This window comes from Pipistrellus hanaki (assembly GCF_964339955.1).
Source record: "Pipistrellus hanaki genome assembly, chromosome: 3".
NCBI lineage: Eukaryota > Metazoa > Chordata > Mammalia > Chiroptera > Vespertilionidae > Pipistrellus > Pipistrellus hanaki.
In genome coordinates this window covers 142,809,830-142,825,646 of record NC_140505.1, presented here as the reverse complement: position 1 = coordinate 142,825,646, position 15,817 = coordinate 142,809,830, and the positions used below count along the sequence as shown (strand labels likewise).

General features: G+C 55.0%; 1 protein-coding gene across 3 annotated transcripts in view; it reads right to left on the bottom strand.

The window, feature by feature from the left end:
• Window positions 1-1,049: 1,049 nt before the first annotated feature.
• The window catches only part of POU6F1 (POU class 6 homeobox 1), a 28,566-nt gene continuing 13,798 nt past the window's right edge, over window positions 1,050-15,817 (bottom strand). The window contains exons 4-11 of one of the 3 annotated variants that reach the window (XM_084877411.1): window positions 13,631-13,752; window positions 12,577-12,802; window positions 11,811-12,064; window positions 11,043-11,171; window positions 9,700-9,903; window positions 7,604-7,745; window positions 5,990-6,158; window positions 1,050-4,564 (exon numbers count right to left, since the gene is read on the bottom strand). In XM_084877411.1, coding sequence (XP_084733537.1) covers window positions 4,219-4,564; window positions 5,990-6,158; window positions 7,604-7,745; window positions 9,700-9,903; window positions 11,043-11,171; window positions 11,811-12,064; window positions 12,577-12,802; window positions 13,631-13,752 — 1,592 coding nt within the window. In that variant the 3' untranslated portion in view covers window positions 1,050-4,218. Of the gene's footprint in view, window positions 4,565-5,989; window positions 6,159-7,603; window positions 7,746-9,699; window positions 9,904-11,042; window positions 11,172-11,810; window positions 12,065-12,576; window positions 12,803-13,630; window positions 13,753-15,817 lie in introns of those variants that run through there. The other 2 variants (XM_084877412.1, XM_084877413.1) reach the window with 2 other exon arrangements.

The window sequence follows — 15,817 nt, the reverse complement described above, 5'->3', positions numbered from 1 at the left end:
CCAGGTGGGGAGAGGGGCAGGTGGGAAGGCTGCAGGGGGGCATGGCATAAACCCTACTCCCAGGAGTCAGACAAGCGAAGAGAGAAACCTTTACTCTCGCTGTGCTCTTCCAGCTCTCAGCTCAAGTATCAGGCCCACCCTGACATTTGCAGGCCTGCAGAAGAGCACAAGTGAAGATCCACATAACACACATCTAAATTTTATAAAGTGCAAACCAACTTAATTGTGAATGATCGAGCAGCTAATAATGATAAGCAGTCCTTCAAAATGACCTAAAAGGTCCGGCCAGCATGGCTCAATGATGGAGCATTGACCTATGAACCAGGAGTTCCAGATCAGGGTACATGCCCGAGTTGTGGGCTTGATCCCTTGTGTGGGGTGTGCAGAAGGCAGCCAATCAATAATTTGTTCTCATTGACATTTCTCTTTTTCTCTCCCCCCCTCTCTCTCACCCTTCATCTCTAAAATCAATAAAAAATATTTTTTAAAAATGACCAGAAAGACTGGGTTTGAATTTAAACTTCTAAGAGTCCTTGACATTTTGTGCTAGAATATTCTCCAGCCCTGACCCCCAGCCTATGGCCTGCTTTCTCTTCCCCCTTGCAGCCCCATCTCCCATTGCGTATATGTTTAGACACTCTGGCCTGCATAGTCAAGCTCCACCCACCCAGGTCTCTGACAAGCAGCTGTCCCTCGGTCATTTCTTGGGTCTAGGGGTAGGCACACCATGTCTGTTGTCAGAACCCAGAGAAAAGGGGCTGGACAGTGGGCTTGGCAAGGTATCCTGGGGTCCTGGGTACCTGGATGGTCTAGGAAGACGAAGGGCACATCCCCTTGACCCTGCACCCCATGGACAGGGTCGTGGCTGGAGGGCCAGGGGCAGGGCCCTCTGAAGTGTGAGTCTAGAGCACTGACCTTCACCCTCTTGCAATGGCGTTTTCCTGGCCACGCGCTCTGACCGCAAAGGCAGCTCACGGATACTCCTGGCCTCTGACAAGAGGGCGCTTCTATCCCCACCCGGAGAGGCAAAGGAGAAACAAGCAGACGCATACAGAAGAAAAATACTGTTTATTCCACACAGCTACAGCAAGTGCTTCTCCCGCCCCGGCCCGCGCCCCGGCCCTCAGCAGGCTGTGCCCCGTGTCCGGGGACAGTCAGAACCTCAGTGTCGGAGCCTGGCCTGGCAGACAGGAGGGGGACCCAGGCATAGGAAGATGACTGGATTGCCAAGGACACAATAACATCAGGGACTCTCGTTCCAAATTCAAGTGAGTTCCTCGATCCATTTGGCCAAATTCTTCCCCGGGACCCCGCCGGGATAAAACACCATGCTTAGAGCAGGGTCCAAGGCCTCGGCGAATCCACCAGGCCATAGGAAGTTTTGGTCTGTCTTTCATTTAAAACAAAAACAGACGAAACCACAAGCAAACAGTAAAACAGGTTCTGCTCTTCCTCCTGCCTTTCCATGGCGAAGGAACCATTGAGCTCTGGCTTTAAGTCCAGAAAGGTGCTTTCAAGACAAATGCATATCAACTCCTTTAGAGTCTGATGCTACTACCAAGAACAAAACAGATGCTTCCCAGGGCGGGGGTGGAGGAGTGGGGGGGATATGGAAGTGGCGGGGAGTGGGGGTGGGAAGGGAAGGGGGCAGTGAAGGGCCTTCAGTGGGGAATCAGCAGAGCGATGGCAGGCTGGTAAGCTCTGCTTTGGGCATGTTTGAGGAACACCCCATGCCCTCCTGCCTGGGGAATTCGGCTGCAAATATTCGGACCCTGGTATAGCTCCAGAAAGGCCTACCACTCTTCCTAAACAGGAGAAGACGGTTCAGCTCTACCTCAGCCTCTGGAAGACGGGTTTAGAAGAGGGGGGAGCTGAGAAGGCAAGGCCAGGCCTCATTTGGACCAGCAGCAGCAGCTCCTTATCTTTTTCCCACCCGGACACCAGACGGATGTGTCCTGCAGAGCCACTGCCATGGACACGGCCTGGACCATGTGCGGCTCCCGGGAGGCCCTCCATGACCCAGCTGGGAGAAATCATAGCTGAACGCAAGCATTTGAGGGTGAAAACCCGTCTCTCTCTAATTCAGAGACGTTCAGCCTGTGTGCCACAGACAATGTTTAAACATGCACTGCTTGACTACTCGGTCAGGGGCCCTGACCCCTTTTCCCTCAGATTGTCGAATTTAAAAATGACAACAGGCCACACAGAACAATAGCCATCAGTGTGACTGAATCAAAAGTATGCCTACTTTTTTGTCTGATTGGCAAAAAAATATATTTTGGGGGGTGCTGCAGAATTACAGTAATCCACCTACGTGTGCCGTGAGATGTAAAAGGTTGAACACTGCCGCTCTGATTTATTGAAGTGTAAATCGCCGAATCCTTAAACTCCAGGACTTTAACGAGTACTGAAAACCTGTGTACGATTCTCCTCCCTTCTTCTCCCCGAGTTGGGGTTCACCCTGCACTCGAGTGTGGAGCCTCCCCTTGGGGACATGTTTTTGGGGAAAGTGGGGCGGGCAGGCTGCCCAGCAGCTCCCTCCCTCCGGCAGGGCTGCTGGTCCCAACGCAGTGGGCAGGAGTGTGTGTGTATGTGTGGCAGTTTGACACACCATTGTCTTCCCACTGGCAGGGCTACCACGAGGGTGGCCCCTGGCACTGCGGGGCCTGGGAGGGACCAGGTGCGGGCAGGGAAGGAAGCAGCATGCTGGCCGGTGAAGGCCAGGCCAGGAGGTGGCTGCCAGTGGCCGGCAGAGCTGCACACGTGAACTTGCCGGCAGTCCCCTCCTCAGTGTACCCTGGGCGGTGGAAGGCGGCTGCAAGGACAAGGATAGTGAAGGGGGTGGGGACTGACCCCTGACCCTAAAGGATGCTCTACACAGCAAGGCTGGGCTCATCTCAGCAAACCTCTGAGTGCTCTCCTGACTTCCTGGAGCCACAGGCTGCGTCCCAGGGGTTGGCCAGCCGCCGCGAGGCTGGGAAACTCAGGAGCTCAGATGAGGTGCCGACCCCCAATGTGCCACAGTGACCCTCTCCAGAGGCAAACCCACCCTGTGCCAGGGATATGCTTGGTTCGGTGGAGCACTGGGGAGATTACTGACATAACACAGGGTCAAAGACTCGGGGCAAAGTAAGATTTCTCATCCAGTACCCAAGGCTTAAAGCTACAGAGAAACTTGGCGTTAAGTCACTTTCCACAGGAGACGTTTCTGGGCTGGATGCTGGCCTTTCCCCCGGGCCTTGCTGTCTGGTTTACTGTTTCATTTGCCCCTTCTGAGACCTGTCTTGGGTTGGGGAAGAATGTGAGGATGAGAGAGTATTTCTTTCCTCGTTTTTCTCCAAAGCGCCCGCTTACTTGGGAAGGGGATTTTCCAGGCTGCACGTTCTCTTAACTGTCTTGGGAGGAGATGGTCATGGACAGAGATTAGATTAAAATCTGGAAGAATGGCCTTAACTACTAGGTGCCCGGCCTGCCACAGGCCTAGGTCAACTCCACAACAGCTAGCATTCGCTGACGTTCGCTTCCAACATGGATTACCACAGAAAAGGTTCTGCTTTAGTGCAATTTTCCTTCAGAGGAACCAGGAGGAGGAGATAGGAGAGGGGAGAAAAGGGGGCTTGTTCTGGCCCCAGGGCTGTGGAATCTCCGGACTCTGAGGTCAAGGCAGACACGGAGTCTGACCTGAGCAGCACATCACGCTTTCAAAACTGTGTCTCAGTCCTTTCAGGGGGCAGGGTGCCTGCAGGCAGAGGGTGAAGCTGCGGTTCTACTGGGTGAGCTGCCGTACCTGCCACATACACGTACACAGAGGAGCGAAGAGGAGAGGGTGGACAGAGAAGCCATCGAACACAAGAGCTCATGGCCAGTCTTTCGGGGCTGCTGCAGCCCTCCCCAACGACGGGGGACTTTCTGGTTCCCAACCAGAAGGCACCCCTCAAACACCACGTGAGCAAAGTGCTTCTGTAAGTGACACCACAAACCCCTCCCTGGGCGTGACCAGCCCGGAGCCTGGGCTCTCAAAGGCCCTCCGCCCTCCCCACGGTGTGCAGTGTGTGGGGGGCGGGAGGGAGGCAGCCGACGGCCATGCACACGGTGGAGTCTCAAGACCCGGGACACGTACAGCCACACGCACCAGGAGGACGGTGCCGTCGCAGCCGTGGCTGCAGCCGGTGCCGAGGGACGAGGACAAAGTGCTGGGACCCGGGGCCGGGCCGAGCCCTACGGGATCTGAAAGACGTTCAGCTTGCTGGTGTTCTTGAGCGTCTGGCGCCGGTTGCAGAACCAGACCCGCACGACCTCCCGGTCGTAGTTGAGCTCCTTGGCGATCTCGGTGATCTCCTGGCCGGTGGGCAGCGGGTTCTTCTCGAAGTAGGCGTTGAGCGCCACGATGGCCTGCGGGGTGAAGGAGGTGCGGCGCTTGCGTTTCTTGGAGGGCTCGCCGCCCACAAACTCCATCAGGTTCTGCTGGCCTTCCTGGTTCCGGAGCTCGGCTTCGTTCAGCCACTTCTCCAGCACTGGCTTCAGCTTCTGGGCACTCTTCGGCGTGATGTCCAGCTTCTCGAACCTGCGGGAGGCCCAAGCCCAGGGAGGGACCGTGAGAGCGTCTTACCCCCCCCCCCCCCCCCCCCGCCTGGGTGTGAGCACTCTGCTCCTCACCGCCCCCACCGGGACCCCGATGGCTCGGGGACACCCAGACTTCTCAGACCGTCCTGTGTCCCAGGTCACAATGGAGGGGCCATTCCCATGGCCTCGGTCCAGTAGGGCAGTGATAACAGTGCAGCTGCTGCCTGGACAACCATTCTAGAACTTTCACAACCAAATTAGTGCGGTCCTTTGAGGGTGTTTGTGTGTGTGTGTGTGTGTGTGCGCGCGTGTGTGTGTTAAAATATTTTTTTTTTATTGATTTTTTACAGAGAGGAAGGGAGAGGCACAGAGAGCTAGAAACATCGATGAGAGAGAAACATTGATCAGCTGCCTCCTGCACACCCCCTTACTGGGGATGTGCCCGCAACCAAGGTGCATGCCCTTGACTGGAATAGAACCTGGGACCTTTGAGTCCACAGGCTGATGCTCTATCCACTGAGCCAAACCGGTCAGGGCATTGAGGTGCTATCTTGAGAGATCTGCAGACAAGGCAGTAGACATCATGAGCACTGTCCTCCTCCAATTACCCTCTCATTGCAGCATCACTGAGTCAGAGCCCGGATGTGGCTGCAGACTTCCCAGCACAGCAGTGAGTCTAACCGTCTCTCTAGTCTACACATGGAATTGGAAGGCAGATGAAACCTTTGGGCCATACTGAGCCTCATTCTTGTTGGAACCCCTCTACGACCCCTCCTAAGATACTGGCACCAGGACCAGCTTAGACGCTGCACACAGAAGCCAGACACACCTCTTCAGGGTCATGCCTTATAAAACGGGGAGATGACAGCATGGCAGGGGTGACGGTGGGACAGAGTTGAGAGCTAAGACAGAACTGAAGTTCCCACCTTTGTGACTCATTTCATAAGCTGTACTCCTTTCCCTCTAGGATACCTAATGGATTAGGGTCTTGGGATCCTAGAAAAAGACTATTTGCTTGCCCTAGCTGGTTTGGCTCAGTGGATAGAGCATTGGCCTACTGACTGAGGGGTCCCAGGTTTGATTCCAGTCAAAGGAACATGCCCGGGTAGCAGGCTCGATCCCAAGTAGAGGGTGTGCAGGAGGTAGCCGATCAATGATTCTCTCTCATCAATTATGTTTCTCTCTCCCTCTTCCTTCCTCTCTGAAATCAAATATATTTATTATTTGCTCAGGATTGGAGGATAAACATCAGAGGACCTGGTCAGTCTTTGGCTACTCCGGGTATTCATATCTTATCCTTAAAGCAGCCTTCCTTATTTGGAAGAAGGCAGGAGCAAGGGAGAATAAAGGGGCCACCAGGTCCTGTGGGTACCTGGTGGCACCAGGCCGCTGAGCAGGCCTGACCTTGCCAGGGAGCCTTACTCACCGGCAGATGGCGGACTGGCTGTAGGCCGGGCCTTCCGTTGCAGTCAGAGCCTGGCCCACCTGAGTCTGTGTGAGGCCCAGAGACAGCCGCCGGATCTTGAAGTTCTTGGCAAACTCCCGGATCTCTTCTAAGTTGATCCCGTCCTCGTCCAGACTCGGGGTATGTGGCTCTAGGCCAGAGAAGAGAGCAGAGTGAGCGCAGAGGACAGATAACCATCACTGCTGAGCTAGCCCACTGGCCTGGCCCGGGGCAGAGGGATGAGGACGTTTGGCAAAAGGCCCACCTACCCTTAAGACCCTCATTAACTCTGTCCCCGAGACAAACAATGGAGGAAGGGGCCCTGGACCAACCTGTCTGGGGGTGGGGCCTTGTTTCGTTTGTCCAGCTCTGACTGTTGACCTTCCCCATTCCCCCTGCTCCTGGCCCCCACACACACCTGCTGGCCACCCACATTCCTCACATACTGGGTGAGAATCCCTGGAGAGACAGCCAATGGGGAAACAGCCTCCGCTATCATCATGCCTAGAACCCAGCTTAACAGGAATAAGAAAGCCAGTCCTTGGCATCGAGCACCTGCCCTTCACCCTGGGACCCCAGGAAGTTTATCAAGAAGAGCAGCATTCAGCCGGGACCAGTTTGGCTCAGTGGATAGAGCGTCTACCTGCGGACTAAAAGGTCCCGGGTTCGATTCCGGTCAAGGGCATGTACCTTGGTTGCGGGCACATCCCCAGTGGGGGGTGTGCAGGAGGCAGCTGGTCGATGATTCTCTCTCATCGATGTTTCTAACTCTCTCTCCCTCTCTCTTCCTCTCTGTGAAAAATCAATAAAATATATTTAAAAAAAAAAAAAAAAGAAGAGCAGCATTCAGCCAAGACTGGTTTGGCTCAATGGATAGAGCATCGGCTTGGGGACTGAAGGGTCCCGGGTTCGATTCCAGTCAAGGGCATGTACCCTGGTTATGGGCATATCCCCAGTAGGGAGTATGCAAGAGGTAGCTGATCGATGACTCTCTCTCATCCATGTTTCTAACTATCTCTCTCTCTTCCTCTCTGTACAAAATCAATAAAATATATTTAAAAAAAAAAAAAAGAAGAAGAAGAAGAGCAGCATTCAGCCCTAGCTGGTTTGGTTCAGTGGCTAGAGCGTCAGCCTGCAAACTGAAGGGTCCTGGGTTCCATTCCAGTCAAGGGCACATGCCCGGGTTACAGTAGGGGGTGTCCAGGAGGCAGCCAATCAATGATTCTCTCTCATCATCAATGTTTCTCTCTCCTTCACCCTTTATGAAATCAATAAAAAAATATATATTTTTAAAAAAGAACAGCATTCGCCAAGACCGGTTTGGCTCAGTGGATAGAGCGTCAGCCTGTGGACTGAAAGGTCCCGGGTTCGATTCCGGTCAGGGGCATGTACCTTGGTTGTAGGCACATCTCCAGTAGGAGGTGTGCAAGAGGCAGCTGATCGATGATTCTCTCTCATCGATGTTTCTATCCCTATCTCTTCCTCTCTGTAAAAAATTAATAAAATATATTAAAAAAAAAAAAAAAAAGAACAGCATTCACAGGGTCCAATAAACGCCTCTCCCATTCTCCACAACCTCCTTCAGGAGCCACTTACTGGACACCAGCTGGCTGACAGTGGGCGTCTCTGAGCAGGTGATTGGGATGGGAGCAGAGGCCGATGGTTTGGCCGCTGGGGCTGGGCTGGCGATGACCACTGTCGGCGGGGGCACGGCCGGCGTCGGCTGGATGGGCTGCACCTATGAGAAGAGAACAATCCCCTAATGCCTACCTGTCCAGCTCAGGGAGTCGGAGTCCCTGCATGGACCAGGGACAGGGGCAAAAATGGGCATGAAGGCTACACTCCTCCCTGGGCCCCATCAAAAAGCAAGACTAGAAACTACTTATTATCACCCACCCAACGATAACAACCTCCGAAATAAGCTCAGAAACATGCTCCACCAAGCTGGGGCCTCATGGCCACCGGTGACAGGCAGGTCAGAGGCTCAGAAAGGTCAGTACTCTTGGTCAAAGCCCCGCCAGTGTCCACCCTGAGAACTGCTCTCAAATATCTGCTCTCAGAGGAGAAACCTAACCTGGTTTTAGAGCCTCCCAGGCCCAAACATCCATCAATAGGAACCAGCAAGTGGCATCTGGGACCTCCCTATTCAAAGAATAAGGTATATCTCTTAACCACTGGCATGGAAAAAGCTCAGTGTCATGGTGCTAAGTGAAAAAAGAAAAGAAAAGAAAAAAAAAGCTTCCTGAAAAGTTCAAATCTCTCTAGGACGGGCCCTGTTCCCTGGAGTCTACCTCTTGGTAGCTCTGAAGTCCACTGCCTCTTGCTTCTCAGAGCCTTGGCCTTAGTAGAGTCCTGGTCTCTGGCTAGAACTGTGTAAGCTGCCTCCTAACAGGTGACAAGGATTCAAGTCTCACCACAGTCGTTCTCGGCTCCTCTGGCGACAGGGAATTTTTCAATGTGCATTTAGTTAGCCCTTTCCCTGCTAAAAACCCCTCCCTGGCCCCTCACTAGATAATAATAGTGATAACATTTGTTTTCAAGTGCTTCCTGTGTTAATTGCCTAGGTGTAATCTGTTCTCCAATGCTCATAACCTTCTGCAGTTGATCCCCTTACCATCTCCGTTTTACAGACGAGGCTAAGAGGTCATTCACAAAGCTGAGAGGCAGCACACCCCCTGGAGGATCATGGGAACTTGCTAAAAGAGAGATTCCTGGGCCCCACTCCAGACCGGCTGAGTAAGAAGCGCTGGAGGGGGGCCTGGGAGCTGCATTCCCACGAGCCCTCCCGGGGGTTCCGCACTCCCCCAGGTTTGAGAACCCCTGCACACTCTGCTCTTGCCGTTTCCTGAAGATAAAATACTCCCATTCAAGTCACCCCTTTAGATTAGCTCAACGTCCCTTCTCCAGGAAACCTTGTTGAACGTCCCAGTCTGTTGAGAGCTCCCTTCTCTGGGTCCCCTTGTCATGCCCTTGTCCGTCTGTCAGGCTGCTTTGTTCTTGTCCCCAGTGCCACGCTACCTAAGCTAGCTACGTATTCCTCAGCACCTGGAATACAGGAGGCACTCAGAGACTGCTCCTAGAATGAACAAGTAAGTGAATAATCAAAGTGAGGGGTGCAGTGGTAAAGGGGGAAGAGGGAGGGCATTTAGACCTAACCTCTAAGAGTGTTTCTATCAATTTTTTCTCACCCTGGAGCTGATCAAGGCCTCTTTACTTTGACCACCTCCTCCCAGGCCTTCTCAGAAAGGCTAGCTTCTGAGGGTCCATGGACACGCTTTTGGTGTGTGTGGGTAGGGGTCAGGGGTGAGGAGCGTGGTTTCCCTGGGCAGAGCATGTGTGACTCATGTGAGCCTTCTACCCTGGACCTCCCCTGCTTTCTCAGGAGCCTCAGAAACTAATCTTGTCCTGCCCATCGTCTAAAGCACATGTGTCAAACACAAGGCCCGTGGGCCAAATCCAGCCCGCCAGGCCTTGCAATGGCCCGCACCGCGCTGTCATCACTGCACTCCGCTGTCAGTTTATGACATTGTCAGTTTATGACTGTTCAGTAAACCATTCGGCCCGCGATTTAGGCTGGATTTTAGATTTTGGCCCCTTCTCTGATTGAGTTCGACACCCCTAGTCTAAAGAGAGCCGCGTATGCCAGAGAGCACTGCCTGCCCCATCCCCATCCCCAGCCCCAGCCCTTGTACCTCACTCTTGGCAGGGGACTCGGGCATGCTGGGCTTCCGGATAGCCACAGGTGGAGGCAGGGGGTTGCTGGCCAGGGTTGCAATCACCTGGCCCTGGGCGTTTAGCAGCAGCTGGGGGGTCACAGCCTGGACCTGCAGGCTCTGGGCTGGTGCTGGCGTTGCCACGCTAGCTGAGTTCACTACCCACGGAAGAGTTCCGATAACCTGGGGGGAAATAAGGCAGGGACTCTAAGTGTGAGCCAGTGGCCAGCTCCACCTCCAACTCAAGTCCCCACACTGGTCGGGGAAGGCATTCAGGTGAATCACTCAACCTCTAGGACCTGTTTCTTTCTCAATAAGACGAAGGGTTAGCAGTCTGGGGGCTGCTTCCTTTGTTTTATCTCCACGGCTGTGAGGGAGCAGGAATGGGTCTGTGCGTGGAGTCAGAAGGACTGGATGTGAATCCCTGCTCTGCCACAGTTTCGCTGTGGCTTAATTTCTCTGAATCTGAGCCTTCTTCCCTGTACTGGTAAAATGGGAATAAAAATCTCTACCTAGCCGAAACCGGTTTGGCTCAGTGGATAGAGCATCAGCCTGCAGACTGGAAGGTCCCGAGTTCGATACCGGTCAAGGGCATGTACCTTGGTTGCGGGCACATCCCCAGTAGGAGGTGTGCAAGAGGCAGCTGATCGATGTTTATCCAGTGCAAGAGGCAGCTGATTGATGTTTCTCTCTCTCTCTCTCTCTCTTTTTTTTTTAAAATATATTTTATTGATTTTGTACAGAGAGGAAGGGAGAGAGATAGTCAGAAACATTGATGAGAGAGAATCATTGATCAGCTGCCTCTTGCACACCCCCCACTGGGGATATGCCTGCAACCAAGGTACATGCCCTTGACCGGAATCGAACCCAGGACCCTTCAGTCCCCAAGCCGACGCTCTATCCATTGAGCCAAACTGGTCTAGGCTGATGTTTCTCCCTTATCGATGTTTCCAACTCTCTATCCCTCTCTTTTCCTCTCTGTAAAAAATCAGTAAAATATATATTTTTAAAAATCTCTACCTAATAGATCTGTACTCAAAACAAATGAGGTGATGTATGAGGAGGCACCTCGCACAGACCTGGCCACGAAGTAGGTACTCCATAGAGGAAGTGGGTGTTCACCTCAGCCAGAGCGGGTGCCCCCAGGGCAAGGCGGTGGCTGTGCCCCTGCCTGCTCTCAGGATCCGCAGGGCTGCCACACAGGAGCCGTGAACAGCAGTCCCACACCCTGTTCGAGCTTCTGCGACCCGCAGCCCACGTCCTAGTGCCCCGGCCAGCTTGTCCACAGCCCCCACCCCTCAGCCCTGGCTTTGACCACTTGCCTGTCCCTGAGCATTGGTGAGGATCTGACTGCTGATCCCCGGCATGCTGGGAATGGTGTTGGCAATGACCGGAGTTGTCGTGAGGGAGCCCAGGATCTGGGTCTGCCCCCCGAGGGAAGCGGCGCTGATCTGTGGGTGGAGGGAGAGCCTCGTCAGGAAAAGCCCACGGCAGAGGGAAGAGGGCTCAGGACACTGGGGTGGGGAGGTAGGGGCGTGAGGCAGATACGAATATAGGCCACAGGCTCATGTCTAACAGCTGAATAGTATCAGGAGGAGGGTGGCAGGGGGTACACCAGGGAGGGTGGGGTCAAAGCCATGGAAGAGTAACCGGCTAATCTCTCAGGCCAGGCCTGGGAGGGCAGCAGTGCCAGGCTGGAGTAGCCGATGTGGATCTAGTCACATCTACCAGCTCCACTGCTACTGCCAAGCCAGGACAGACACTGGCGAGGGGCGTGGGCCTCTAGCTCCACCTTAGTAACGCTCACAAGCTTGCAATCCCCAGACATCGTCCCACCCTCCAAGGCTGGTCTCAGGTTCGGGAGAATTTGCCCAGCCCTCTTGGCAGAGGTTGTCTGCCCATGTCTGGGACGGACAGGCCGCAGCTGCGAGGAGGCGGCTTCAGAGGGAGCCGTCCCTGCTGATGTGCTGGAAAAGAGCCGTGTTCGGGGGCCTGGGCCTCCCCCTCCTTGCTCCCCCCAGCAGTTCCACCCTTGGCCCATGAGTTGATCCGTCCCTGATCAGCCCTGGGTGAGGGCAGCAGCAGCTTACGATTCCTGGGCTAAACGCGAAGCTGGCGGGCTGCAGGGTGATCTGAGGGGGGGTGTCCACAGACTTGGGGGTGGGGGCGGTAGCGGAGGCAGCAGCGGGCTGCGGTAGAATGGCGGGCGTGCTCTGCGGCGGCGGAGGGGTCTGGAACAGCGGCTGGGACTGTGCTGGTGGCCGGGGCTGGACGGGCGAGGCGGCCGGTACCGGTGGGGCAGCTTGCACGGGTGCCGGGAGAGCGGTGTTCAGCACGGCCGCCGCTATGGAGCAAGGCAGAGACAGAGGTGCTCAAGTGCCTAGCCGTAGCCCAGAGCAGCTCCAATCCCAAGGGATCTGGCACAGGAACAGAGGGGGCTGGGCAGCGGGGAAGGGGGGCAGGCAGCGGTGACTCCCTTGATCCGTGCAGGGGGCAGCAGGTGCCCGCATCTCTCATCCCCCCTCCCTTGGGCCTGGAGATGTGCAGGTTCAAAACCAGACGTTGCATCTTCTTGTGGTCCTTCTCAGGAGGCTGGTCTGGCGTGGGGGGAGAGGGGCAGTCTCAGACAGACGGCTGAAGCAGAGAGGCCTGCTGGGCCGGATGGTGTCCTGGCCTAGAGTCCCGAGGTGCTGCAGCTCGGTGCTGGGTGCCTGGGACACCGGGTCCGGGCTGCAGGGCTGTGGCCCGCCCTGGGCGGGCTGCGGGCTCTGAGTCCAGCATGGCAAGCGGTCGTGCAGGAATGGCAGTGGTGGGTGGTGGGGGGCCTGGTGCAGTCCTGGGGAGAGCTGCTGTTACCTTGGAGACTGGCTAACGGTGGCTTGAAAACGCCCCCCGTAGGAGAAGCGGCGGTCAGTCCTGGGAGGGTGGCCACGGTTGCTGTAGGAATTGTCCACACGGCCAGTCCCTGCTGACCAGCCACTTGACCTGCAATACTGATGGGGATAAGAAGAGGTTGAGTAACTGCCCCTGCTGGAACCATAACTCCTGTCAGAACTGTGGCTAAGTTTTCCTGAGTCAAGACCTGCAAAAGCAAACAAGATTTCAAAAAGAAAAGAAAAAAAAAATAAAAATAAAAATCAACATCGGCAGCGCAAACACTGGGTCTCTCTGACCCAGCGGAGCACAAACAACGCATTCTGAGGGCAGTGGGGGGAAGGCCGCGCAGGGTGGGGAAGAGACGGGCCCTAGCTGGAGGCTCGGCCTCGAGGGGGGAGTCTGTCTTCAGAGAAGCAGCCCAAATCGCGGGCAGGACCTGGCCTGCTCACAGGGCTGCTGCCCCCAGCCTCCCTGAGCCCCTGCCCACAGGACCAACACGCTGTGGCCAGACGGCAGGGGGCAAGGGCTCCCAGAAGCTTCTGAGAAGCTCTGAGGGAGGCTACCCTTGCTGGATGCTCAAAAATCTGTGCATATAGCAAAAGGTCACAGGGCGTTCAGCATGCCTGGAGGGTCCCGGAGGCAGCTCGCTGTGCTGGGGCTGCCCCCTCCTCAGCCTCCCTCCCCTAAACGAGGGCTGTGAACAGTGCATTAACTCTCCCAGGCAGCCCCTGGAGGGCGGACAGGGATTCACTCATCTAGTCACTAAGCAGAGTGGCCTGCGGCAGGAAAGAGTTAATGTAATCTCTGCCATCCTAGACCTGAGGAGAGACTACCCGGCAAACCTCTTCCCGGTGGGCCTGATCGGGGCAGGGGAGAGGCCAGGGGTGCCTAGTGGGGGACTCCCCCTCTCAAGCCACAGCCCCGGCCCTGTCCTGCCTCCCGAGTCTCCAGTCCCATAGCCTCTCCATGGTGGGGGTCCCGTGTCTTGCTTCTGCCCACTGCTCTGTGTCCGGCTCCCAGGCGCGGCTCTTACCTGGGGGGCAGCTTGCACAGCCAGCGGCGTCAGGGTCTGCGATGCCTGAGGCTGGCTTGGGGGCTGGCTGAAAGTGGCGACAGCGGGGGCTGGACTCGAGGGGATCCCTGGGAGTGACGTCACTTCACGTGGCATCGAGAGAAAGGACAGAGGGTGAGCCGGTGTGAGCGGACTGGAGCGTCCTGTCTGCAACTCTCAGCCTCACTTAGTCTTTCTGCACAACCAGAGACCAATCCCTGGCTCTCCCTAGCCCTGAATGAGAGTAGAGTAGCGCCGAAACTGGTTTGGCTCAGTGGATAGAGCGTCAGTCTGCGAACTGAAAGGTCCCAGGTTCAATTTTGGTCAAGGGCATGTACCTTGGTTGAGGGCACATCCCCAGTAGGGGGTGTGCAGGAGGCAGCTGATCAATGATTCTCTCTCATCGATGTTTCTAGCTCTCTATCCCTCTCTTCCTCTCTGTAAAAAATCAATAAAATATATTTAATAAAAAGAGAGAGAGAGAGTAGGGTAGCTTCCCAAATGCTACCGGTAGTGAAACCAGGAGGCTGGAGAGCCCTGTGTCAGACCTAGAATGTGGGCCCTCTTCTCCCCACATTCAGATGAAGAAAATGCAGGCCTATCCACAGCTGGTGTCAATCTCTCATTCCCTGGCTCTACAGAACCCTGTGACCTATGACCCAATCAGCAGAGGGGTCTGAAGGGAAGGAACTTGTGTCTGGGAGGGAAGGAGCAAGATAGAATCAATGGGAGCAGCTTCCCCTGGCTCAGCCAGCAACCGGACCATTGCTCAACCCACCTGCAGGCTACTTCCCGGATGCAGGGGCTGGCTTGGAGAAGGGACAGGGATTCTGAAATCCCGGAAATGACATCCCTGAAAACTGGACATGGCTTTACCACACTCAGGATCACAATGGCTCTCCAGGCCAGGTAGCTTTTGTTTGTTTGCTAATCCTCACCCGAGGATATTTTTCCGTGGAATTTTAGAGAGAGTGAAAAGAAGGGGGCAAGAGACACATCGATCGGTTGTCTCCCACAATCGCTCTGACCAGGGCGATCCAGCCACAGCCCAGTCACATGTCTTTGATCAGAATAGAAACTGGGACCCTTTAGTCCAAGGGCCAACGTTCTAACCACTGAGCAAAACCGATTAGGGCCAGCCTTTCTCTGCCAGTGCCTGAGGTCTGAAGTCTCATGAGCAGCTTCAGTGAGTTTCTAAGGGAACTTCCCATGAACCAAAGCTTTTCATCCAGGTTACAGCTTCCTCCTACTACCCTGATTTGTGAGGTTTTGGGAATCCCCACCAAGAATTCACACAATGAGGAAAAGGGTTATTTCATATACTAGAGGCCTGGTGAATGGATTTGTGTACTGGTGGGGTCCCCCAGCCTGGCCTGTGCCCTCTCGCAATCTTGGACCCCTGGGGGGAGGTCACACAGCCGGTTTCAGCCCAATCCCCGTAGGCGGCCTGTGAGGATCGGGCCAAAGCCAGCAGTCCAACCTCCACGAGGGATTCAGTAGTGCTCGAAGCTACAGGCAGCTGGGGAGGAGCCCCAGCTTCGGCCTGGTGTCACGCCACCCCCACTCATCCTGGCCCCACTGCGCCTGCTGCGGGCTCATGCCCAGTACCGATAAGGAGAGGCTCCCACCCACTGCAGTGGCACTCGCCAGCTGTGAGCCTGGCGTCTGGTGCCCGTCGCTTACATGAGTGGCGTTCCCTCTGTGGGAGTGCTCTGACCACCAGGGGGAAGCTCCTGCGTTGAACATCTGCCCCCTAGTGGTCAGTGCATGTCACAGCAACTGGTCGACCAGTCACTTAGGCTCTTATACATATAGATGGTGAGACATTAAAAGGAGTCTAGGTATTGGGTGATGGACATTAGACCAGATCAATGGCCTCTTAATACTAGCTGGGCATGGATTTACTGAATCAGAATCTCTGGGAGTGGAGGCCAGTAACCTCTTCTCTCTCTTTTTCTTACTTTTAATTAATTTTATTTTTCAACTACAGTTGGCATTCAATATTATATTAATTTCAAAAGTATATCATAGTGGCCAAAACCGGTTTGGCTCAATGGATAGAGCGTCGGCTTGGGGACTGAAGGGTCCCGGGTTCGATTCCGGTCAGGGGCATGTACCTTGGTTGTGGGCATATCCCCAGTGGGGGGTGTGCAGGAGGCAGCTGATTGA